The following is a 27,328-nucleotide window of genomic DNA, read 5'->3' as shown; positions in this document are numbered from 1 at the left end:
CTAACCCTGTGCACTGCATCAACTATACAATATGTAGCCTGGCACCCGTTATTTACAGCACAGATGCACACACACCCAGGCACGCACCCCCACACAGATGCGCACACATACACAGGCGCGCACACACACACACAGATGCGCACATACAGAGGCACACACACTCACAGATGCACACATCCAGGCACGCACCCCCACACAGATGCTCACACATACACAGGCGCACACACACACAGATGCGCACAGGCACACACACTCACAGATGCACACACATCCAGGCACGCACACACACACAGATGCGCACATACGCCCAGGAACGCACACACACAGATGTGCACACATACACAGGCGCACAGATGCGCACACACCCAAGCAGGCCAGGCAGGCACACACACAGATGCACACACACACTATACACAGATTCGCACATATGGACAAGAATGGAAAGTTAAAGAAAACAATGGGAAATAGGAAAACCTGCTCGTAGGCGCACGCACGCTTGTAAGTGAAGGTCATTTATGAGCTCAGCTGACGTACTACGTTGCACCTCGAAGGAGTGACTAACACAATTGGAATATTCCGAGTCATAATTAACCTATAAAGGTTCACTTCGTAGGACGTGGCAGCAATTGCAAATATTATCGATAACAGCAGTTTAATCAGCCTCTCATCTCATTGAAAATATATGAAATTGTTCACCCTTTTGTAGAGTTCAGAGTCTCTGAAGTTCCCAGGTCGTGAGTGCACTGCTGCTTCATGAATCGATGCACTCTGCAGCAGCTGAGGACAACCACTCCTGCGGCTGCCGCGGTCCGAGGCTCTTTCTCAGCCTCGCCTCAAGTGTGGGGTCAGGTCAATCCGGTCGTGGAGCCTGGATAAATGTAATCAACAAATACTGCCACTGTGCGAGGGCCTCTCAATTTTGCTAGCACTTTCACAAGCGAAGACTGCCGCCGGTAGTAATGATAATCCCGCTTGCGGGATCATAAATGCTTCAGCGCCATGATTGCCCACTAGTGTAAACTCCAAAACATGTCACCTGTTCGCGCCGCAGACATTCGAAGTCTGCGGCGTCATTGGGCAGCCGGGCACAAGGCGCTGAATCGACGAGGTTTCTGTACTGCCGGGTCCGGTAAAAGTCTTAGTCAGTGGCGTCTGAAACCACTATGCTAGGGGGCGCCGGATTTTTTTTGCGCAGTTGCGCTTGCACTTTCACATTCATACACGTGCGTACTACTGGCTGCTCAGCACCAACCGCCACACATGTGCCCGCCGCCCCCAAAAGAGGACCGTTCGGGCATCACACCCGCCGTTGTTTGCACCCCCATGGGGCAGACACACACTGCACACACTGTGCATTCACGCTACCCCTTTGCACCCGGCACTTAATGCACTGCACTTACAAGAACGCATGTGCACCTTTAACACTGTATCTGCCCCCAGCAAGGCGTGCTTTGCCACTGCCCCATTACAGGCACTAGCCCCCCAATCCTAAAGGCTCGACAAGTGCACAGAGAGCACTCGCCTTCTCTGGTGCCCCTTAGCGCTGTATGCCCGGTAAGCACTTTGCAGCACTTCGCGCTCTATGGCACTTTGCTCCAACGACACTGCCAGTACTGCACCCCCACCCCCACCTCCACCAGACCCTGGACGCACTCACCTGGGGTGTCAGCCAGCAGGCAGTGCAGCGGCAGCACGCCCAGCACCAGCAGCAGGAGGAGGGAGCCCCGGCCGGCTTCCTGGCTCCCCGGCGGCCGCAGCATGTTCCTCAAGCGCCGGCTCCTTCCTCCTCTCCCAGGCTCCTCCAGTGCTAACTTTTAGCCGGTCCTCCGCTCCTGCTCCCGTAAGCCCTCCACCCTCGCCCGCTGCTCCCTACTTCCAAGTGAGGCGGCCGGAGTGGCAGCACTGCAGGCCAGTCCCGCCTTGCTTCACCCGGGTGCTGCGGGAGTTCCTCTCTGGGCTCCCAGTCTGCTGTCACCCGGGAGCAGCGCAGACTTCCAGCGCTCCCCGTGGCTCCTCCTCTCGCGCTGTGGGCGGGAAACAGAAACACGGGGGCCGACCCTGCAGCGGCACTGAGCAGATGGTGTGAGCCCGGGAGGGAGAACCAAGGAGCCCGCGCACACCTCACCACAGCCAGACAGTGCCCTACCCACGCGCTCATCCGCCACTCACTAGAAGTGAGTATTACGCATTTGAGAGGGAGGCCCTCCCACCCATGGTGTGTCCGCGTAGTCCCAAAATGACACTCGTTTCAGACAGTACCGTGCCAACCAAGCACGCCTCTGTGTACCGGTGCCGCCACATCAAAAGTAGCCACGTCTCTGATTTCAAAGAAATGTGAAAATCCTACTGTTTGTTTGAAAACGAATGCATTTATACTAGTGTTTTATCACCAGTCTCATGATGTTTGTGATTTGCACCATCAGCTGCCAGTCATTTAGCGGAAAGGCAGCAACTAAGAAAACAAGTCAGGTCCCGGGCCGTGCTGTGATTGGCTGACGTCACGGGGGTGTCCCGGCCGGCAGCCAATCACAGCGCGGCCCGGGAATGACGTCACGGGGGTGTCCCGGGCCGGCAGCCAATCGCAGCGCGGCCCGGGACAAAGGGGCGGGGCTTAAAAAAAGCACCAGAAACGCCCCCGAATCGCGTTTTCGAGAGAAAGCGCGATTGACAGCCTCTGCCTCCCAATGGCTAGCCTCCATTTATGGAGCTAGCCAATGATAGGCAGAGGCGGGTCATCAGCCCAGATAGAAATCAAGAGGTTTTGCTAGCGCATGCGTACTTCGTACGCATGGCTAAGGCAAAACCTAAAAATGCAACTGGCATACATACCTTTCCAGAATTCAAAATGCTGTATACAGCATAATGCTGATGTAGCCTTCCCATTTTTACAAAGGCCTGTTTTATTATTTAAAGTAACTTTCTCATAACTATACTTTGGGAACCACTTTAGAAACTATTTTTGAAGCAATATAATAACTATTTGTGTATATTTTTCTTTTTGGTAACTGATTTGTGTGAAAGTTGTTTGTCGCTACCTTAATCCTACTTAATTATCAAATGTGTAATTCCCTTTGGATACGTTTATTTACAAACACTCCACAGCCACTCACATTCATAGAACCAAAACCAACGGGAGCACAAATTCTTAGGAAAATCTAAAAACATAAATCATACAAATGTAATGATATAAAAATCGGGAAGGACTTAAAGGAGACAATCACATTTGACATCAGGACATCAATTTGTAAAAGTACATAAAACCAACATATTGCAAGGAATCAATTATTTATCCGAATATGGTTCCGTACAGTGCAACTTTACAGACAAGGCGTCGACGCGTTTCAGTGGATTAAAAACATTCAAACCACCTTCTTCAGGACAAACACTTATATCTTCTCCTCTCCTATGTATTTTTCATAAGACCTAGTTAAGACTAGCATTGAAAATGCAATAGGTCTCGCCTTTGATTAAGTTAAAGCCATTTGCTTTGCTAATGGTATTGTATAGTAAAGCAAATGGCTTTAACTTGATGAAAGGCGAGACCTATTGCATTTTCAAAGCACAGAGACACATGGACACACAGAGGCGCGCAGCGAGAGCTCGTGGTGCGTCTCCGTGATGTGTCTGCTAGGATGTCTTCTGTGGGAGGTCGCAGCGAGGTATGATGATCAGATTTCTTTGAACACACGCATCCACACAGACACGCACACATACTTGTGCAAGTAAACACACAAGCCAACACTGACACATGCAGAAGGAAACAAACACTTATATATCTATGCACACACAGACAGGCACACACATACTCGTGCAAGCAAGCAAACACACACACACGCTCGTGCAAGCACACACAGAAGCAAACACTGACACATGTAGAAGGAAACATGGACTTCTACTTGCACACACAGACAGGCACACACCCATTCACAAATATACCCACATGTGATTAGGGCCTTCAAAACACACACACTTGCACCTACCTGCCCTCACACGCACCCCCCACCCCCTCACGCACAGACCTCCCCCCCCACTCACGGACCTCCCCCCCACTCACGGAAGCACACACACAGACAAGGGCAGGGTGGACATTCAAATAGAACCCAGAGACCCAGATGAATCTGCTGAACATGTGCGTTGGTGGGAGGGGGCTCTCAGCAGCGTAGTGGTGCCGGAGGTGGGGTAAAGGGGGGATAAGCCAGGTGCACCCCTCCCCCTCCCCGAGTCTGCTGCCAGAGGTGCACAGAGGCGCTGAGAGCGCAGTGAAGGGTCTCTCAGAGGCGCCATAGCAATAGCAATGAGGCTTGATCCGGCTGGAGAAAGGGCAGGGATGAGAGGGTGGGGGTGGGGTGGGGGCCCCCTCTGCCGCCGTACTCTCCATCTTGAGGCCCCCCTCTCAAGACTTCACCAGTGAGGCCCCAGTGCGTGTGTGGCTCCTGTGCTGGCCCTACAAGGTAACGAGCAGCCCAGACCGCCCTGTGACTGGTTTGGGGGGAGCCTGAGGGAGGAGTGGGTATGGGGGGATCCACGGGGGTGGCTGGCAGGGGTGTGAGCCTGGCTGGTTGCGCTCAGAAGAACAGGAAAGGCTGCAAGAGGGTGGGTGCGAGAGGGGTGGTGTAGGATAAAGATATGAAGAGAAGATGGCGGATGAGAGTGAAATGAAAAAAACACTCACTGTCGTCCCGAGTTTCAAAATGTAATGTTAGCAGACAAAGACAACCCGTGATGGGGCTAAGGCAAGTGAAGGACAAAATCCAATGAGCGGGCCACGCTCAGGATTTACTAATCACCGGAAGATCTGAAGTCAGGCTGCGTGATTTATGCCCGTCCTGCCCGTGCTCCCCACGGTGCGCCTCGCTGAGGGCGCTCATTTCTGACTGGAAAAAACACTGCTGGGCAGGCTAATGGCAATAACTTTAGCCCCAAGGCAGAGCTGGGTGTGCGTGAGAGGCACCAGCTCAGACAGACGGGACTCGGCCCAGCCATGACTCCGGCTCTCGGCAATGATTCCTTGGCCTGTCAGTTGTCGGTAATGGCCAGGGTGTAAGAGTTGTCACGCTGGGTCTTACTGAGCGCCCACGTTAATGAGCCAAGTCTAGGTAACGGAGAACAATTTATGCCGTAATGTCAGACTTGTGCCTGTGCAACATGAGTCCTTGCCGTTCAGAGTCAATGAAGGAAGCAATAACAAGCCCGGGAATGTGGCGTGATTTCTAATACTGCCCAATCACAGAGCCGAACTGGCACATGCACACGCCCACTAAGATAAGAAAAGGTTTACGACGAACGGAAAGCAGGAGAGCCAGTCCAAGTGGGCCGTCCCAAAAAGCCAAAGGGAGGCAACATACAAAGCTCTTTTCCAATGGCTGGCCACCGTTTACCATAAACGGTGACGCCAGCCAATTGGAATGAGGGGCGGGGCTTAAAGCCCTTTTGTAAAAGTACTCATTTACATTAAATCTCGCCGAGCGAGCTGCGCATGTGCGCAGCAACGCTAGTCGAAACCTAAAAAAAACCATCTATAATCCATTTTTACATGAAATTCACATAACATACATATTTTGAGACAATGCATTATATCACCTAAAATTAGCACAATGGTTACTATAACTGTTCCTGTATCCATACAGTCAAGTGCTTATCCAAACTTTGGAGCATCAATACAGCATTCATGCTACCCCCATATCCAATAAACCACCATCTGTTCAAATTGTTCAAATTAACATCTCACTCATCCTCATTTCAACAACTGCCATTCATACTTCCTGCCATGATTAATAATTATTCACTCACTGGCCTTTTTGGTTTTGTGGGACCCCTCTCTCTGTATTTCAGCTACCTTAATCCTAGCCAAACCTGAACTGCTTCTACCAGGCTCCCACTGCGCCAGGTGGCAGTAATTTGATTTCCTAGGTTCTGTTGATAAGGTTTGAAGTGAATCTCAAGACTCAACAAAGGACCTTTAGGACCAGAAATCTTGTTGGCAGAGCTTTGGCAGAAAGACTGGGGTAGATCGGTTAAACAGGACATCCACCCCTAGGTATCTAGGAATGAGTTGGGATCCCAAAGCACAGGTTTCTTACAAAAGCAAAGCAGAAACCCTGATAGTGCGTTTACACTCAATGGGGCTCTGGCGTGAGCATGAGGTGTCATGTAGGTATTGAAGAAGGTGGTTGAGGGATGAACCTTGAGGGACACCCCAGATGGTGCTCTTGGGTTCCGAGGTGAGGAGAGGTAGGCGGATTCTCTGTGTTCTTCCCCTGAGGAATGATGCAATCCATTTGAGTACATCTCCCTTGATCCCAATCTGGTGAGGTCTCTTAATAGTGTGTGGCGAGATACAGTGTCAAACCCTGCAGAGAGGTCGAGGAGAATCAGGGCTGCTGATTCTCCCCTGTCGAGTAGGATGTGGATGTCTGCAAGTGATCTACATCTGTGGGCAAGAACGATGGGGTGACATTAAGTGCTCCAGATAAAATAGTATTTTGCCTTCCAGAGAGCTCCTCATACTGTGTAAAGTAAACACTGGAAAAGGCATCTTTTCATACATCCTGTAGGTATTTTCGCCAACACTAGATGGTGCCCTAAGGCTGAGGCCTTGCTCTGCCGTACAGCAGCGCTGGACCTGATTAATCAAACGCCTGCTGCTCCCCAATGTCTAGCTCCACTGGCCAAGACATCATTTAGAGAGACTTTGGCTAGGCTCTGTGATTACCTGAATCCGAGTCCTGTGGTTTCTCACTTACAATTCAATTAGCCTTATTCCCCTTCTATCCCGAAGGTGAAAGTATCACATCTTAATTTCAGCCAGAACAGCCCTTTGTTTTTCTCTCCGTCTTGTGTAATCATTGTTTTTTTTAAATTTTGTTTTAGACTCAACGGAATACGCGAACCACTTGCAAGAGGCAATCGTCCCAATCCTGCCTGAAAATAAATGCAGTAGCCCTGAAGTGTATGGAAGTGAAATCACCGACAATATGTTCTGTGCCGGGTACACTGATTGCAGAATTGATGCTTGCCAGGTAAGGTGTGAATGCGGCTGATTACCTTCCTACGATCATGTCCTTTGAAAAGCATCTTCATGTAATGTTTGATCAGAAATGCAGACGAAAAGGGTAACACACCAGCTGCCTTATATATTATTTTGTTTGAAAATAAAACTTTTCCAGGTAACTCCTCAAACGTGAGTCAGAAGCAGATTTCCTGGCATAAACCCGAAAATGTTTTGTAAATTCATTTTTTTAACAGTTCCAGGAGACAAATGACATTGCGACAATTCCCTCCTCTTCTTTATCTTATATTGTTTCTCAAAAGAACAATATCCTTTTTAGTACAATTTTATCTGTATACTCTGTTTCTCATATATCTGCCTGTTATATCATAGGCCATTATAACCAGCAAAACTCTCCTCCCTCCCTCCCACCCGTAACTCTTTCTGTGTCTTTATGTCGGTGTTGTTACTGTCTTATTAAATCTAGGGGGTGCCTATTATCCTGTGTTAAATTGTCTCTTGTGTATCAGTCATCACCTTCAGTGTCACCCTAAAGTGTCGTACGTCCCTATAAGTCAGATCTTCCCAGTGGTCTCAGGCATGAGGGGGCTTGCAAATCTCTGGTCATGGCCGTCCATGCCCCAATATCGCCCTCGAGTTTGTCATGTTTCCGGATCTGTTTCATTCGGACCTTTTCTGCTGTTGCCCATTTGCACATGTCCTTCGTCCATGCCTCAATTCTCGGGGGCATAGATCTCATCCATGCTTTAGCGATCCACCTTTTCGCTAATATTAACCCCAAGAGTACACACTTTCTACTTAGGGGCATATGTAGGTAATTTCCATTTGGCGATTCTCAAATTGCGATTATTAAGGAATCGCTATTTGAGAATTGCAAAATGGAATGTAGGTAATAAATCGCAATTTTTTAGCGAATCTCTAAAATTCCTTAATTGCGATTCGCAAATTGTGAATCGCAATTAAGGAATGAGTGTCCCATTCATTCCTATGGGCCAAGAGGCCCGTAGGAATGAATGGGGATACATTCTCAAATTGTGATTTTCTATGAGAAAATCGCAATTTGAGAATCACAATTCCAAGGGTGCCAGGGTGTCCAAAGGACACCTGTTGCACCCCTGGAATGTGCCTGTAAGTACATGTGGCGCACATACATGCCCTAATGGCATGTCTGTGCGCCACATTGCACTTTAAATTTAAAAAAAAAAGCATTTTGACAGGAAATCTCAAAATACCATCTACTTGGAGTAGGTGGTATTTTGCGATTCCTTAAGCCAAAATCGCAATTTGCGAGGCATCCCTATATAGCATTTAAGGAATCGCAACATTGCGATTCCTTAAATGCTTGAGCAAAAGAAGGAATCGCAATTTTTGCGATTCCTTATTTTGCTATGTGGCCCAAACATACCAAAACGCCGTTTGCGATTCGCAAATGCCGAAATTCTGGGAATTCCGGCGTTTGCGAATCGCAAACGGCTTTCTACATATGCCCCTTAGTTTCTTGTTTGTTGGAGTGGGTAATAGACCTAACAATACTGTACAGATTTCTCTAGCCATCTCACAGCCTGTGGCGTCTTTTAGCTTCTTTAGGATTTCGATATAATAAGGAGTTAAAACCGGACACGCCCACACCATATGCAGAAACCCAGTCTCTGCTTCTTTACATCGGGGGCACTCACTGTAGCGGTCTGGATATATTTTGCTTAGTGTTCTGGAGGTGAGGTAGGCCTGATGATCAAAATTATATTGGATCAGCTTAAAACGTGTATTCAAGCTCACTGTTCTGACCCCTTCATGGATTCGTACCTCTTCCTGTTCCGTCAGGGGATCTCCCACCACTTCATTCCACCTTGTCTGGATAGGGGGTGCCCACAGTAGGTCGTCCTGGATCGCTTGGTATAAGTGGGAGATCAAATGCCCTTCCTGGGCTAAACAGAGCATTACCTGCAGCACTTTGGCTGTAGGAGGTTCCTCAGGGAAGGATGGCCATATCTCCCTAGCTACCTGGGCTATCTTTTCGTATTGCAGAAACTGCCCTCTACCTAGTTCAAAGGAGGTTTCTGCATTAACTCTAGATATAAACTGGCCGTTGTTATATAAGTCTCCCTTCATTAGACAGCCTCTTTCTTTCCATCTCCACACTGACATAGAGTTGGCTATTTTACAGAGGGTTGTAATACCCATAGAGGCTTGTCTGGTGCAAAAGGCGCGTGTTTTATCACTTTCCGTATTGTGTTTTCCCACACTTCTGCCACATGTTGAGTTATGTAATTTATTATTTATTTATTTATTTTAAGAATTTATAAAGCGCAACTGTCACCATTGCAGGCATCCTGGCGCTAGCAGGAATCAGAGGGGAGCGAGAAGCAGGGACAGATGGAGTAGGCTAACCAGGGAAAAGCCAAGTTTTCACCTTTCTTCTAAACTGCAGGAGTTCATTAATATGCCTAATCTCGATGGGGAGAGTGTTCCATAGTCTGGCAGCAGCCACCTCGAAGGATCTACCTCCAGCTCTGGCCTTCCTAAATCTGGGAACAACTACCAGTTTAGCGTCAGATGAACGAAGTTGTCTGGTAGGAGCATACCATACAAACTTAGATTTTAGAGGGGCTGGACCGCAACCATGGAGGGCCCTAAAAACTATACAGAGGGCCTTAAATTGAATCCTCTGTCTAAGAGGAAGCCAGTGTAGTTTTGCCAAGGCAGATGGTCCATGAGATCTTCTCGGCAGCCCCAAGGCCAGTTTTGCAGCCGCAGATTGGACCCTTTGGAGCCTGTCCAGCAGAAACTCAGGGGACCCAAGCAGGAGGGCATTGCAATAGTCCAACCTGCTCAGGATGGTGCATCTAACCACTTGGGCGCGCGCATGGGTGGGTAAGAGGGGCAGAACCTTCCTTAGTGAACGAAGGATGGCAAGGCAGCAAGCCAATGTTTTTTGCACATGGGTCTCCATGCTGAGCCTATGGTTCAACATGACCCCTAGGTTGCGGACAGAGTCCGCAGGCCGTACGTTGGAGCCTGTTTCCGGGGGCCAGAAGTTGTTAAGGAACGGCCGAGGGATCCTCGTGCCAGCACTAAAGAGCACCTCGGTTTTCCCGACATTAAACTGAAGTGAATTATCCTTCAGCCACCTTGGCGTGTTCCGTAAACAATTATGTAAGACCTCCACAGAGATAGAATCCTCTCCTTCCAAGGAGAGGATCATCTGAGTGTCATCGGCATAATTGACAATTCTAATGCCGAAGCCTTTAATAAGTGAAATTAGCGGCCTGAGGTAAACATTAAAAAGTATTGGGCTGATAGCGGAGCCCTGAGGAACTCCATGCAGTACCGGGGAAAAAGATGATTGAAAAGGAGGCATAGATACTGCCTGCTGCCTATCCTGCAGAAAAGAGTGAAACCATTGCAGTGCCGTGTCTCTCACTCCTGCCTCAAACAGCTGCCTCAGTAAGATCTTATGATTCACCGTATCAAAGGCGGCAGACATATCGAGCAGGATCAGAAACGATGCCTGTCTTCTGTCTGCGCGCCTTTGAAGTTCGTCCATGGCGGTGATGAGGGCTGTTTCAGTTCCATGAGCAGGCCGAAAACCGAATTGGTCCTCGTCAAGTAGTAGATGATGTTCCAGGTGGTTGGAAAGAGTGTTACTGACCACCCTTTCAACTATCTTGGCAGGGAACGGCAGCAGTGAGATGGGCCGATAGTTTTTGGAGCAGTCAGGGTCCAAGGAAGGTTTTTTTAGCAAGGGGGAGACTAACGCCCGTTTCCAGTGAGCTGGGACGGTGCCAGTCACCAGCGATTGATTACAGATTAGAAGGAGTGGAGGGAAAAGTTCATCTTCAAATTCCTTCCAAATTTTGGGAGGCACCGGGTCCAAAGGAGACCCGGAAACAATCCCTCTAGCTACCTTGGAAAAGTTTTCAAATGTAAGCGGCAGAAACCTGAATAATGAATTTTCTTGAGCCAAAACCGAATCAGGTAATCGGTCCACCGGAGGGACAGGTCTTAGGACAGAAGGGGTGTCAATGTCAAGAGGGGTGTCCAAGTCTTTAAGGATCAGTTCTATTTTCTCTTTAAAGAATGTGGCCAGATTGTCACAAAGGTCTTGGGACGGGACAATCGTATTCTTGCAAGACTCCGGGTTGGTGACGCTATTTAGGATGTTAAAGATACTCCTAGAGTTATTGGTGGTGTTACAGATTAGAGAGGAGTAATAGTCAGCTTTAGATTTTTTAATGAGATTTTTATAAGCAAGGATCTTAGTTTTACACATTTCTTTAGAGATTTCATTATAGTCGCGTCTCCACCTTCTCTCTGCTTGTTTACATCCCAGTTTTAAAGTTTTTAGATCGTCGTTAAACCATGGGGCAGAGTCTTTACCCCTACAGGTCTGAGTTTTTAGAGGAGCAAGGGCGTCAACAACCGATGAGATACTGGTGAAAAGAGAGTTGTAGTTGTCATCAGTACTTTTGTTCACCTCGAAGAGCGAATCCAGATGGAACAATTCACCAGAAGGGTGTAAGCGTGAGAGAGCCTTCCAGTCTCTGCACGTAATTTCCCTAGTCAGGACAGGGGCTTTGTAGGAGCCCGTCTTCTTAAGAAGAAAGAATTTGACTAAGGGCAACCAGGGGGGACCCCCTTGCCGAGCATCAGAAGCTCTGGTAGAGACTTGTCCTCGTGCGTACCTGCAAGGAGTCTTTTTTCCCAATTATTGTGTTCATCTAACCAGTGAACTGCATATTGCAGCTGAGCAGCCATATAATAAATTTCCAAACGGGGTAGTTCCAAGCCCCCGTGCTGCCATGCTCTCTACATTTACGTTTGGTGCCCCACATAACGTCAATCTATAACCCATCTAGCACTTTGAAGAAATTACTAGGGATTTTGTATAATGAATGTTGTAACGCATAAAGGCATCAAGGCAGGATAATCATTTTTGTGATGGCGATCCTTCCCATGAGGGACAAGGGCAATTCCCTCTGGAATCATATGGATCCTCGAATACCTTCCACAACTTTCCCTATATTGAGTTCTATATACAAGGCTGGTGTGGGTGCCAGTTTAATCCCTAAGTACCTAGGAGCGGTAGTCACCCAGGGATGCCCCACCACCGGGAGCCGTCACTTGTTTTGCTAATCTTCCGACTGTGACAGGTTTGGACTTCTCATGATTGGTTCGGAGACCAGATACTTCCCCAAATTCCTGTAGTGTCCTAAGTAGAAAGGGCGCTGACTGTCGGTCGTTGAGTATATACTAACGGATCATCAGCATATAGGGAAACCACGTGGTTAGTCTTTCCCAGTGGTATCCCCCATGTGCTCAGTCAATCCCTCAACGCTGCCGCCAAGGGCTCTATCGCAGTCGCAAATATAAGTGGTGATGAGGGGCATCCTGCCTGGTTCCCCTTTCCAGCAGTAATGCGTCCGACACCTTCTCCCAGCTCAGATTCTGGCATGACGAGATGTATGGAGTAGTTGTGTCCATTTAAGAAACCCCTGTTCCACCCCCATTTGTTGTAGAACGGACCACACATATGATCAGTCCACTGAATCAAAAGCCTGTTTTATTTTGAGCGGGTTATGGCTTAATCCTCCTCATCAAGGCAAGGGCACCTTCAATTATGAGTGGTGTTTCACTTTGGTATAAATCCAACCTGATTTGTGTGGATCAGGTAGGGCATGTGTGGAAGGAGTCTAGCTGCTAGGATCCCACTTAACAGTTTCACATCCAGATTTATAAGCGAGATTGTTCTATATGAGCTCGGCAGCCAGGGGTCCCTGTCCAGTTTTGGAATCATAATTACCAGTGCCTTCCTCATGGATGCCGGTAGAATCTGAGTCAGCATAGCTTAGTTATATACCACCAGTAGTCGGTCTACTAATAAGGGTTCAAACTGCTGATAAACTTCAGCCGGGAAATCATTGCTTCCCGGAGTTTTGCCTGTTTTCAGTTGTCTGGTAGCCGCCAGTAGCTCCTTTTTTGTAATAGGAGCCCCCAGCGCCTCAGCAGAAACCTGATCCAACCGGGGTATCTCTAATAAGGCCAAGAATTCCATTATCATCTCTCTTGGAGGCGCGGGACGCTTTCTATAGACCTTAGCTAAATGTTTGGCGAGTATATCAATGATCACCTCTTGATTTTGCTCCAGTTTCCCATTACTATCCTGTATCTGTATTATAGGCATCATGGAAGACTCTCTTTTCATCAACCTGGGAAGCATGGCCCCTGACCTATCCCCTTCCCCGTGTAAGTGTTGCCGATACACCGTATAATTGTACCTTTCCAGGACTCTAATAATTCCGTATGAGCATGCACCACTCTCCCATTATGTGAGTAAATGTATGGAGATGCACCTCCAGTTTGCCCAACCTTCTCTCCTGTGCGTGTATATCCTCCTCCAATTGACGTTTCACTCCAAATGCCATCTGCATACAAACCCCTTTAAGGACCACCTTCATGGCCTCCCATTCGTATGCCCTGCTGGAGACCGATCCCCAGTTTTCCTCAAAGTATCTGACCAGAGCAGTCGCAACTGCTGCATTAAAAGGGGGATCCGATAGCACTTCGGCCCGGAGTCTCCACATAGGTATTGCTGGATGCGGTAGTTGACCCCCAATACTAAGCAGAACCGGTGAATTGTTAGACAGGTACATGGGCAAATAAGTTATCCCTTCTACCTCAGGAGTTAGTTCCTCAGAAAGGAAACAATAATCCAGACGACTAAGCGGATTGGACGCTGGGGTATGCCAAGAGAATATCCTCTGTCTAGGGAACTGTGTCCTCCAAATATCACAAAGCTGCGTACCCTGCAGAGTATCTTTCAGAGTCTCTGTCACGCAGGGTTTTGTGTTCAGTCGGGGAGGCTCACGATCCAATGTTCCGTCTAGTACACAGTTGACTAAGTATGGGGTCGCTGTCTTCATGACAGAGGGGAAAAAGTTGAGAAAGTCCGCATTGGGGGTGTATATATTAATACAACTTAATTCCCGGCCCTCCAGCATAACATATAGGATCACAAATCTTCCCTCTGGGTTGGCTGCATGATGGAGGTGTTGAAAGGGCACCCCGGGCGCCACCGAAATAAGTGCTTCCCTTGCAAAACCCAAGTAACAGGTGGCGTACTTCTGTCCCCTCCATCTACGTTTAATGCAAGGCAATGAGTCCCCTCACAAGTGTGTTTCCTGCAAACATGCAACTGACACTCTATACTGTTTTAAATAAGCATGTATTCGTCTACGCTTTTCGAATGCTGCAAATCCTCAGACATTCCAGGTGAGTAATTTCATTGAAATGGAAGCCATGAGTTTACCTTACTTGCTCAGTAACGGTGCAGGATTAAGCTCTGTATCATGTCGCGGATGGGCCCTTATACTCCACTGCCCTCATTGTTTGTTCTGTAACCTCTTGCTACAGGGACCAATTATTGTGCAGGCACTTCCTCCCTTTGTTTAAGCCCATCCATGCTAACGGTAAATCCAGAACATACCTTCTCCCGCTACGGCCCCTGAATACAATAAGGTCCTGTAGGCACTGTACTTTTGGATTTTACCCAGTACACCCTCTGGTTATAGTTCATTAGCTGAACTCAGGCCAAAGTTACAGGATCTCTCTCTGTTCTTCCAACAACTGGGGGGATTGCCTCTTTCACCAGCTCCGAGCTCATGTGGCTCGTAGTTACCGTTTGTTAGTTGTCCAGTCCGTTATCCAGATTTCCCTGTCTGGCCAGCTTGTTTTGTGCCACAAGTCTACCTGGGTTGATGCGCCCTTTTATGCTTTGTTGTCTGGTCTTTTTCCTCATATGGGTCGCAGCTCCCTTCCTCTAATCTTTCCGCGGCAGATCTAGTCTTGTGGCATTAAATGGGGTCTGCGCCACACAAGATTTAATTGGGTCTCATGCCGACGCTGCTTCTGGGATGCGTCAATAGGGCAGCGCTCCTCTCCTCGCAGTGTTCCAGCATCGCGTCAGCAGTTGGGGCTTGGTCTTTTTCTGGAAGATGATCATCTGCTCCCCCGCTGTGCTGTAGTTAGTGCAGCTTATCCTGACGGAGGCCACTCAGATTCACGAGGCTCACCTCTTCAACCTCTACGGCTGCGTGATTGCCGACCTCCTCCCTTATGCGATATTTTTAGGTGGCCGCTGCTGATCACTTCACCTATCGGGGCTCTCCGCCTTTCCCGGAGCTCTGCCAAATAGTAGTTATGAATGCCGATCACGTCGTCTCTGCTGGATGGAGACTAGGCGTAGGGGAGCATGCGTAGTTTGCGCTACTACTCGCTACGCGAATTGCACGTAGAACAGTGCAAAAGCACATAACGTAACAGGCATTTTTTGCTTGCTCATGGTCCTCAACGTCAAGTTGGCGACCGCGAGTGAGCAAAATCAACATCCCGGCGAGACTTTTCCCTCGTTTGCGATCAGCAACATCAAGTTGCCTATCTTGAGCGTGGAAAATAAAGCTCCCGGGGAGATTCTCAACATGGAGAAGTCAGGTTTCTCATTGCGAGTAGTCGCGTATGCTCGCGACCGTTCGCGATGAGAAACTACCAGTCTGTGTTGAGAAAGCTGCCGCTCGAGTACAAATCTACTCGAGCGGCAGAAAACAACCGCTTGCACTGTGCAAGATGCCGTTTGCAATGACTGCACAGTCAGTCAATCAATCAATCAGTGCGGACAAGCATCCTGCACTGTGCAATCAGTGTGGAGAGCATTTTCCCTACCGCACTACGCAGTCCACGTAGCTACGCGTAGCTTGCGTAGTGCGAAGCGCTACTACGCAAATTACGCTCAGGGTGAGACTGGAGACTGCGCTGTGTTCCATTGGGCCCTGCCAGGGTTAACATTTCCGATGTTCATTGCGCAGACCTCTGGAGCCTGGAATTGCGGCGCTCGGTTCCAGTTCAAGATGGTGCTGGGGAGGCTCCATGGGGCTCCGACTTCCTGGCTGCCTGGAGCTTGCCTGCTCGCTACTCGCTGGGCAGTGCCGCCGTGGGTCCTCGGATACGAGCTACTGCTTTTCCATGGTTTTTGTGGGGTCGGTGTCACTAATACACCACAGGATTATGGCAGATTCCTTCACTGCCGACGGGAACTCTGACAGACACGTCTACACGGCCATCTTCCCAGGCCACGCCCCGAATGTATGTAAACATGCTGATGTTGTATCCTTTCTGCAATGACTATTGTGTGAAAAAATAAGCATGTTGCCAAGAAATCACTGATCACTTTTTCTTTTTAAAAAAGGATATCAGAATAAAGAAACGCTAGTTCCCACTCTACTTCTATAAACTGCAGCTGTAATTATGCTCCATGAACTGCCTTTTATCCTGGCTGCTGACTCTGATAGCAAGCACTGTGATGCTCGAATTCTAATGAAATAAGTTATTACAGATGAGCAGCAAAGAGATCTCACAAATGGACTGTCATAAAGAAACTAGAGACTAGCTTTTATACAGGGATTGCAGACGCCCATTTATTAAAATATAGCTTCTCAAGCAAAGGGATTGGCATTGGCTGTAAAATGAGCAGACAGGTTTCTATGTATCTTTTGGCACTTTCTAGGAAGCTATCTGTAAAACCGCTAATATTTTTCAAAGGAGCCAAATTTAAAATGTGATTTAGTGACTCAGCTGTTAAATGTGGGATCAAGAGACTTTGGTTTACTTTATATCACAGACTCCAAGCACATGCTGGAGTCTTGCCCTGCAGTCGCTCTTTCTTACCAGAAGACTGTCTTTGGAATTGAAGCCTCTAAGCACTCTCGTTGTATCTGTGGCTGTAGGAATAGCCAAGCATCAGCATTAAACTCCCAAAATTGTAGCAGCAAGCAGAAACTCTATGGTCCTGGCATGCACTGTCTGTAATCAGGGTGAGCAGAGGCTGAGAGATTACTGATAAGTTATGCCCTTTCTATTCAACATCAAGGGCAGGTGTATGGCTCTGTGATGCCAATGTGAAAGACACAATGACTTAGAGAGACACAGGAAGACGTCATGGGTGTGACCAGATGGACGGACAGGAAATGCAGACCTATCCTCTTCTCCAAGTGCAGAAGGGGGTTGGCCTTGTCTCCACAGGAGAGAGGGCCAGGTTTGGGGCACAGAGGAGGATTGAGAAAGACAGACCAGGCAACGTCTTAATGGTGGTGGTAGAGGAAGAATGGTGGCTGGATAGGGTGTGAGACCTGTCCTTGACAGCAAAGCCAAATTTGAAGAGAGTTTTAATATACTGCTATGTGTTATGTACTAGCTAAATTTTATGCTCACATGAGCAGCTGGACTCTGCAACCAAACAACGGGCAAGAGATCCCCCAGCCAATCTCAAGATAGTGTACCTCCCATCACAAATAACTAAAATTAAATGGCAATGCTGATGGACTCCATTGGATTGTGATCTACGATGGCTGTGTAATCACATGGCAACCATCTTACGGAGGGGGAGTCCCCTAGCAACGTACTGAGGTTCACTGGCTGGGTCGTTTCAATAATCTGCGGTTTTACTTGCTTTGGGCTGCGCTCCCACCCACTGCCACTGTCATCCTGCTCCTCTGAAGTGTCCTACTCGGAGATGGATTCTTTTAGTAATCACTACTAAAAAATGTAATAATCCACAAAATGCCTTGCATCATCACTGACATTTCATACTTCCAATACCTGTGGCAGTGGCGGCCGGGACAGGTAAGAGCTGTGGGGCAGCGGGTGGGGTGGGGCGGTTGGGATGGAGAAGTTGACAATGAGATAAGTAAGATTACAAAAATAAATAAAACCACTTACCTTGTATCCGCCGTATCGCCGAGGGCAAGGTTAAGGGTTTTATTAATTTTATTTCATTTTATCTAACCCATCATCTTACTGCCTCACTGCTCTTACCTGTGCCAACCGTCACTGGTCTGTGCCATGGACAGATCCAAAATGTGAACAAGACTTTAAACAGGCAAAGGTCTACGTCTGAATCAAAATAATCAATGTCTGAATGTAAATTAAACACATGCTATCTCTGAATATTTTGTTGCAGTGCCACAAGAGACATGCATGAGAAATTGGGCAATTAGTTGAGGATGGTAAGTACCCACCTCAAATAATAACCAGAATCCTTGTTAGGGCGAATCCTTAAAGTCATTAAATTAACCTGAGCTCAATTCTCTGATAGATGTGACACAGAGCAGACAGGCTGTAGCTGAACAAGGATTGATAGCTTTTCTTTGAGGTCTAGCGGAATCAGATTTGCTGTTATGTAGAAGAACGTAGTGGAAGCACCTTAAATCTTTGGCCCAAAGGCAATGCAGCTTTCTTAGATCTGCTTGGCAGGTTGGTCCCGGTCGCCCACTGGTTCTCAGAGCAAATCATTTGTAAGTCCAAGGTTTCAGGATTTCCTAGGAGGAGTACACTTTGACACCATCCAAGGGTCCAGGATCTTGGGGACAGCACCTAGGGGTTAAGACTCCCTTCAAGAGAGGCCAGCAGCAGGGGGCAAGTCAGGCCCAGTTGAAACTGTTCACCACGCAGAAAGAAGACCTCTTGAAGATTGTTATGTGCATGTAGCCCAAACAGGAGGTTAGTCTTGTGACCCTTGGAGTCCATGTCTTTTTCCTGGGTGCACAAGGGAGAGCAGATCCAGTTTGCACAGTCCCGGGAGACAGTTATCAGGTCCAGTTATCTTCCGTTCTTACCCAGGTCCAGAATAGATCTGAGGAGTGTACTGTGGGTGCCACATTTATGCCTAGTGCTATCCTGTGGGTGGGGAAAATTCCTGGCCACTCCCTAACCAGTGGTTCCGGCAGATCCCTTTGTGGTGAAAGCATACACTAAAGGCTTATGGTCAGTTTTTATGGTAAAAGGGATTCCCCATGAAAAGAATTTGAAATGTCTCACTGCCCCAAAACGAGCAAGAGTCTCTTTTTCAACAACCAAATAGTTCTTCTCTGCTCCTTTTAGAGCCCTAGGGGCAAAAGCGACAACTTGTTCATTTCTGTCCACCCACTATGTCAAACTGACCCCTAATCCCTTGATGGTAGCATCTGTGCTCAAAACAGTAGGTTTAGTAGGATCAAATCTGCCAAAAGAGGGTAATGCAACAATATAGGCCTTCACAGAAATAAAAGCATCATGACACTATTTGCTCCAATTGAATAGGGCTTTGGCTTTTAGTAAACCCTGCAAATGTTTGACCATACTGACATAATTCTTTACAAATTTAGAATAGTACTCCAACAGTCCCAAAAAGGATTTAAGATCCTCTGTATTGGTTGGAGGAACCATGTCCTGAATGGCTTTCACTGAGGTTAACTTGGGTTTTATGCCATCCTGTGAAATGGTGTATCTAAAGTATTCTATGGACCCCACCCCAATACAACATTTTTCCTTCTTAAGAGTGAGCCCTGCCTTTTGTAAATTTGTTAACACCCTTCTAAGCACTATGTTGTGTTCTTCCACATGCTTGCCATGGTTGAGGATGTTGTCTTGGAAGTATAACGTTTCAGGTATGTCTTTTAACCACTTTCGCGCTCATGACGAGCTCAGCTCGTCATGAGCGACGACGCTCGCACGCTGATGACGAGCTGAGCTCGTCATGTAACGCATCTTTTTTTTAAACGCAGCGCGCAGCGGGAAAACCGCTAGCGCGCATGCGGGTAAAACATGTTGCATGATCCTCTGAAAAGCGGCCGCAGCGAACACCAGACCAAAGGGCATATGTAGGTACTGGACCGCACCTAGCGGAGTGACAAAAGAAGAGAGGAGGCATGAATCCAGATGCAATTCTACCAGGTGGTATGCAGAAGATAGATCCAAACCAGTAAAACAACGTGCACCCTTAATCAAGGTAAGTACTTCATGGATGCATGGCAGGGGATGCATGTCCACCCATATGTTGTCATTGAGGTCCCTTTAATAAATGCAATGCTGTATATCTTTGTTGGATGCCTTGGCAGCAAGGACAATCGGAGCCAACCACTGTGAGCTTTCAATAGGCTCTATGACTCCCAAGGCCAACATCGTGTCTAATTGCTCCCTCAGAGGGCATGCATCGAATGAGGAATCGGCCTGATTTTATGTGCAATGGGCTTTGCCTTAGATTTGAGTTTAATACTATGTTGGTAATTCTTAAGCAAACCCAGCTTATCAGTGAATACATCAGGATAATCACTACAGACATCCTTACCACCCACCGACGGATCAACCAAAAGTACCTGATCAGGACAGTTAGGGTCAAATTTAATTCTCAGCTCATTTTGATGCCTCCAACCTTGTAAGTTAGATCCCTTCTCTGTGACAAAGATTTTACCCACGCTTTTCCTACCTTTAAATCCATTGTACCCACCTGGGTTGATGTCTGGCTTTTGTATGTTCTTTTGCAGGTCAGGAAATAACTTTTAAAAAAGATTTACATTTACCAAAGTGTAAGGGGAGCATGAAACTGCCAACACCTTAAAGCTGTTTGTTGTCTAAAGTGATAGTACAAGAAGGGAAACTCATTGTTTCATCGCCACCACCCTGTCATTGGAAAACTAGTTTTGTTTCTAATAAACTGCCATTTCCAATAGTTAACACTGGTTTGGGATGCTGCTCATTACACACCCTTGCTAAAAGGCCTTTTTTTGCCACATCTGTGGCACACTACTGCTCTGGCCTGACACGAGACATTGTTGGTCTGATGATTTGGACTCCCACATCTATAGCATTTGAGTTTGCTACTACACAATACCTGATTCATATTTGTATTCCCTTTTTATTCCCCAGTAATTTGTTTATGACATTTATTTTGTTATGGCTGTCACCACCTTCTTTCACTTCTTTCATGCAGTCAGCGGTATACACAATGCCTACAGCAATGTCAACAGCTTCTTTGAGATCCGGGTTGACCACTAAAAGTCTCTCTTGAATCTTGGAGTTGTTGGTACACCTTACCAAGTGAACCCATTAAACCTTCAAAAGCACACATGTTTTATAACCCTTTCAACACAGCAATGTATGACTTTACTTTTTCACTCTTCCCTTGTACTCTCGAAAAGACACTTGTGTCTTTCCAACACATTTATTTTTTCTCCAAAATGCTTTCCCAATTTGTTTACGCTACATTGTAAATGTTCTCATCACCATCACTTTCTATTTCATCATCTTGAGAAGATACTGAAATGTTGTCATATGTTTTGCAACCCTCAACACCCAAATAGTGGAGCAAGGTGTATAGCTTACGCAATGGAGAAAGCTTCTCCCCTCCAAAAGCTACGAGATAAGATTCCTAAAGACCTATCCACTGTTTCCATGGCAGATTAGGTTCTACAAATTCATTCACAAAAGGAGGTGGTTGCGACATATTTGCTGCAGCCATTGTGATAGAAGAAGAAAATGCAGATAAAAACAGTTCCAGGGAAAGATTCCCAACAGGAGAAGAACTATGAAATGAGAAGAGATAATTCAGGGTGTGCAAGGAAATGTCCCAATAACTAACAGGAAAATAAGTATGTTGGCAAAAGAATTTCAGGAACTAAACACAGTTTACCCAAAACCCCATGCACAGTGAAAGAGAAAAACAAATTGAGCACAATGTCCAAGTATTGTCAATAAGGCTGTGCCTATCAGCATGAAGTAGACTGACAGGCTGACAAAGACCCAGTAAACATGGTAAATTATAAACCTGCTGAGCTCAAAACCTAACAGCTGTGCCCATCAGCTTGTAGATCAATAAAGGCGGCAAAAACAACAACAAAAAAACTATACTTGGTCACACAATAGCTGTGCCCATCAGGGTGAGAATCAACATCGGCGGCAAAACAAAAATAAAAATAGCTTTACTTGGTTACCCAATAGCTGTATCCATCAGCGTGAAGTTACCAAGGGCTGATTATGAGGAACGAGAAAATCACCGAAGCAGGCAAGGACCTCCCAAACACGAAGGCCCAGGAAATCCGCTACGGGGATGGAAAGCAGGAAGCAGTTGCTCTAAGAAGGTTGCCCTTGGTCAGGAAGACACCAAGGACGGGATGATGTGCCAGCAATGGGAACAATGTCCGTTGCCAAGATAAGCCAGTCAAACAGTGGGGGCAGGCCACTGAGCAGGAATCCTCAAGGGAAAATATATGAAAGCTCGCAGCACAATCTCCTCAGCAGGGTACTTCAAGCTGGAAGCTTGCCAGAGAACAGGAGGAGTGAAACGAGTTCACCGATGCCGTGGCAGAGTGAAAAATAACAAAAGCACACCGGTAAGTGACGAATGGGAGGTAGTATCAATCAAATAGTTCCATAGGAAAACAGCACTGTATATTAAAGTGTACACCTCCGATGTGGCAGCACTTCCAAACAACGGAGAAGACCCCTGCCCAGAGCTTCAAAATACACAATGAAGCTGGGAAGGGAAAGAACAAATCCCAGGGGAAGTCAAGAGATGCTTAAATTTACAAGCCACCATGGAAATCTTGAGCAAAACCAATGGCACAGGATACGGTCAGCAAAAAGTCTCACCACCTGTAGAAGAAACAGCAGTTATGCAGCTGTCACTGGAGAAGCAGTTGGGGCTTGTGGTGAACCGTCCCCACACAGTAGATCGTCACCAGTGTTACAAAGAGATGACACAGAGCAGTACAAGAGATGTCCTTATTCACCTCTCCACCACCACAGGTTCCAGTCAGCTGGAGTCAGCTGTAGAATCTTCATGTCATAACAGTCATGGTACATTCCAAAAGGGATAGGACAGGAGGGGAGATGGAATGTACCAAATATATAGAATATAATAACTACAAATAAGCCAAATTCTGCGGTAGCCTTCCATAGGTGCTGGAAGTAGAGGTAATGGGGATGCTGCTGTGCCCGTAAAATAACCATGTGGGAGTTAAGAAGGTGAATGAGCAATAAAAATATCTTTTAGTTTTGTTTTTATCTGGTAACATTTGCTGTGCTGCAAAGACAGGTCAAATGGCATGCAATAACTTCTGGTAAAGGGCTGTATATACTTTTAACATGGAGACTGGTGTATATTTTCTCTAACTAGCAAGATGATTTTGTAGAGAACTATTTGGCAATCTTTCTGGGGCAGAGTAGTAGTGTAATATGTTTCTAGCCTGTAAATGAACTGCATAAATGTTTCAGACTATACCAGTAGATGGGAAAACACAAAGACAACACAATTTCTTAGTAATTCTGAAGTGTGAAGAAACCAACATTTTAATGAGATCGAAATAAATCAAAACATACTTATTTCCTGATACCTGATATCCACACAGTATCACCTGTGCACTCTTTATCAGCAACTGTAAGTCTGAGTAAATTTAGTGGCCATTTCATTGGAAACTGGGCTGTCTGTAAATGTAAGTGTGCTAACACACCATGCTTTAGAAATATATTTCCAACAGTGTCCTCCAAAAGGCACCGTCAGCTACATAGTACATCATTACCACTCTTCTGTTGCATTTATTTGCTACACTTGTTCTTTGAATGGCGCTTGGAAATTAAACAATCCCATTACTTCAGTGATGTAACATTCATAGCAGCACTCCCCACTCTGTAAATTATTCCAGAACCACTGTAACCTTCATTAGAAAAGGTTGAATTATTTTCTCCAAAACGCCTTCTAATGATACCACCCTAAAGTATTTTGTATTTCATGATATCAAAAAGGCTACACAAGACTTCTCCGGTTAACATTTCCCCCAGCCTCAATTAAATGATAGAAATGTTAACCATGTTGACCAGATAACAATGTTTGTAACATTGCCCCTGAAAGTATTGTAAATTAAACAAGTAAACTATTCTTTGCAGACAACTCATCATGTACCCTACCCAATGCATTCTCAATTTCATTATGCTTCAGACTCATTCTCCAAGGAGCTTGTCACGAATACTGATGAGAACACCGTCCTTACTCAGCACATCCAACCACTCGGACTATGAAATGCAGCCTAAAGTGACCTTACATACATTGATACCCTCATCCACCCACCCATCCTCAGCAACATCGGTACCATAATCCTCCCTCACTAACCTTGAGAGGCAGTCTGCTGCCTTATTTGAGATTCCATCTGCTTTGGATTAAACTGAAAATCCACAATCTATTTACAAGTACAACTGTAAATAGAATCAAATCCTTTTTTTCCAAACATTTCGTGCAAAGGATTGTTATCAGAATTCACAGCAAACTTTTGTCCCCATAAAATCTTCTTACATTTTTTATGATCCAATAAATCGTATGAGCCTTTTTTTCCATAATAGACTATTTGGACTCTAACCCTCTCTGTGTCCTCAAGGCAAAAGTTATAGGCACTTCATTTTCTCCTAAAAATTATTTAAAAACCACCCAATACATTTATCAGTGGCATCAGTGGAAACTGTACACAATAGACCTGGGACAAAAGTACTTACATTTTGAGCTCTCTTCAAACTTATCTTAACACCTATAAACTCCTCTTCACATTGTTCATTGCATTCAAAATCAACACCTTTCTTCAAATGTCTGCCCTTCCTAACAATGTTTGTACATCTTCCTTCCTTTCTGTTCTTGATATTTGAAGGTCATTGATAAGATCTTCCTTTGGTTTAAAACCCTTGACAGAAATGACTTGCTCTTAGTAAAATATCTCCACCTCAACCAGTTTGCATTTCTTAAGTTATTGCTTGACATCGTTCTCAGTTAAAATGCTAAGCACCTTCTTGACCCTTTCCAATTGTTGTTCAAGGTCACATACAAATGAAATGAAATAAAATGAAATGAAAAAATAATTTCTAGAGCGCACTGCGGCCAAGCGGCTTCCTGGCGCTAAGGATCACATCAATGTCCACCTAGAGGGCACAGGAGGGATTTAGCCACGGAAGGCCTGAAGAAAGAAGAAAGTTTTAAGAGCTTTGCGAAAATGAGAGAAAATAGGAATGGAGCGAATAGAGAGGGGGAGAGTGTTCCAGATCTGAGGGGCCCGCACAGAAAAGCGGGTGCCACCAGTGCGGGATTTGCGGAAGCGGGGGACGTGAAGAAGAGAGAGGGAAGACGACCGGAGAGAGCGGCTAGGAGCATCAGAAGAGATCAGAGAGTTGATGAAAAGAGGAGCGGAGCGGGTATGCGCCCGAAAGGCCAGACAAGCAAGTTTAAACTGGGACCTGAAATGAACGGGGAGCCAGTGAAGGGTTTTGAGGGCAGGAGTGATGTGGGAGAACTTAGGAAGGCGGAGAACAAGACGGGCCGCCTGGTTCTGGATGGCCTGGAGACGACGAGTCTCGTAGGCAGGGATCCCTACATACAGGCCATTTCCATAATCCAGGCGGGATGTGATGAGGGCAGTGATGATGACTTTGAGGGCATCAACAGAAAAAAACCGGGAAATTTTGCGGATGAGGCGGAGGGAGAGGAAGCAGGAGGATACGACAGAACTGATGTGCGCATGCATAGAGAGATCATTGCTGATCTTGATGCCCAGGGTCCGGACAGAGGGGACAGGGGAAGGGGGAGAGCCGAAAGAAAGGGGCCAATGGGCGGAGGACCAGGGATTAGAGGGGCCACCAGTGAGAACGAGCTCTGTCTTGTCAGGGTTGAGCTTCAAATGATTGAAGCTCATCCACTGGGAAATAAAGACAAGAGTAGAGCTGAGCTTGGGAAGGGAATAGGTGGGGGAAGATAGATCAAAGACGAGCTGGAGGTCATCTGCGTAGTTATACACCGAGACCCCCAGCTCAAGAAGCGAGGAAATAAGGGGGCGGATGTAGAGATTGAAAAGAAGGGGGGAGAGAGAAGAGCCTTGGGGTACCCCACAAGTGACCGGGAGGGGGGGTGCAGAGAAATCAGAGAGGTGAACTGCCTGCGATCGTCCCTGAAGGAAGGACGCGATCCAGGAAAGGGCGGAGCCCTGGATGCCCGCTGCGCTGACACGGTCAAGAAGAATGGCATGATCGACCGTATCAAACGCAGCGGACAAATCCAAAAGGACTAGGGCCTGAGGAAGATTGCTATCGGCCTTGCCCTTTAGTTCATCCAGGACCGCAAGGACCACACCCTCGGTTGAGTGGCCAGGTCGGAAGCCAGCCTGGTGAGAGGCCAAGATGTTGTTCTCCTCTATGTAGGAAGAGAGGCAAGATATCATGTAACTCTCAAGAATCTTCCCTAGATAGGGAAGAAGGGAGATCGGCCTAAAATTCGATGGAAGGGAGGGGTCTAGGCCAGCTTTCTTCAGGATAGGAAGCACAATGGCAGACTTAAAAGAAGAGGGGACAGAACCCAAAGCCAAACAAGAGTTGAGAAAGGTTAGGGGGGGGGTAGGGCAACTGGTGTAAAGGGTTCTAAGGATGCGAGCAGGTGCACAGTCCGCCGGAGAACCAGACTTGACCTTAACAAGAAGATCAAGGAAGAGCTCAGGTGAAATGGGTGTGAAGTGATCCAAAACAGAGGGGGAGAGGGAGGAATGATCCGGCAAGTCGAGATGAGAGACGATCGGGATGTTGGCCTTAATGGTGATTATTTTATTGATGAAATAGTCATTCAAAGAATGGCAAAGAGATTGAGAAGGAGCAGGGGAAAGGCCTGCACGGTCAGAGGTGGCAAGGCTGCGGACCAGTGAAAAGATCTCACGAGATTTGTTAGCCGAAAGGGCAACGCGGTCCGTGAAATATTTAGATTTGGCCGCTAAAATGGCTGATTTATAGTTGTTAAGGAGAGCCTTATAATTCAGGCGGAGAGTGGGGCAGTAGTTGCGACGCCAGCGACGTTCAGACCGCCTGAGCTCTAACTTCAGGGATCTGAGGTCGCTGGAGAACCACTTATGGGCGTCGTGAAGGCGGGCCGATCTGATCTTTTTAAGTGGAGCGGCCTGGTCACAAGCCGAAGAAAGCCAGATGTGAATGGCATCCGCCTGATTTTCCACAGGGAGGTCGGTCAGGATAGGAGCCGATAGAGACAGAGAGGAGGAAAGATCATCGAGATCAACCTTATTCCAGCTCCGAGCCCAGATGTTTTTGGGCAGAAGGGCTTTCTCGGGTTGATCCAGGGGGATGGAAAAGGAGATCAAAAAATGATCTGACCAAACACAGGGGGAGATCGAAGAGACCGAGGGATTGCAACGTAAAGACCAGATCTGGTCGAGGATATGACCGTGGGTGTGGGTGGGGGTCAAAACGTGAGGTAAAAAATTAAGACAACGAAGAGTGGCAGAGAAATCTTTAGAGGAAGAGTCCTCCCGCGGATCACCCGGCCAAAAATTAAAGTCCCCAAGCAGGAGTAACGAGGAATTATTTACAGCCAGGGTGGCCAAGAGATCCTGCAGAGAAGACACGAAGGATGGCATGTTTTGAGGAGGGCGATAGAGGAGGATCACCGTAAGGGGGACCGGGAGGTTGAGAGAGCGGGCCACCAGA

At 46.9% G+C, this 27,328-nt stretch overlaps 1 protein-coding gene across 1 annotated transcript in view; it reads left to right on the top strand.

Annotated features, from left to right (window-relative positions):
* Nucleotides 1-27,328, top strand: part of HGFAC (HGF activator) — a 751,326-nt gene that overhangs the window by 671,428 nt on the left and 52,570 nt on the right. Inside the window, exon 13 of the mRNA XM_078678540.1 lies at nucleotides 6,871-7,019. Coding sequence (XP_078534666.1) covers nucleotides 6,871-7,019 — 149 coding nt within the window. The remainder of the gene's footprint in view (nucleotides 1-6,870; nucleotides 7,020-27,328) is intronic.

The sequence above is a fragment of the Lissotriton helveticus genome, chromosome 2_2 (genome assembly GCF_964261635.1).
Source record: "Lissotriton helveticus chromosome 2_2, aLisHel1.1, whole genome shotgun sequence".
NCBI lineage: Eukaryota > Metazoa > Chordata > Amphibia > Caudata > Salamandridae > Lissotriton > Lissotriton helveticus.
Note: the sequence above shows the minus strand (reverse complement) of the source record. Positions and strands in the feature narration are given on the sequence as shown.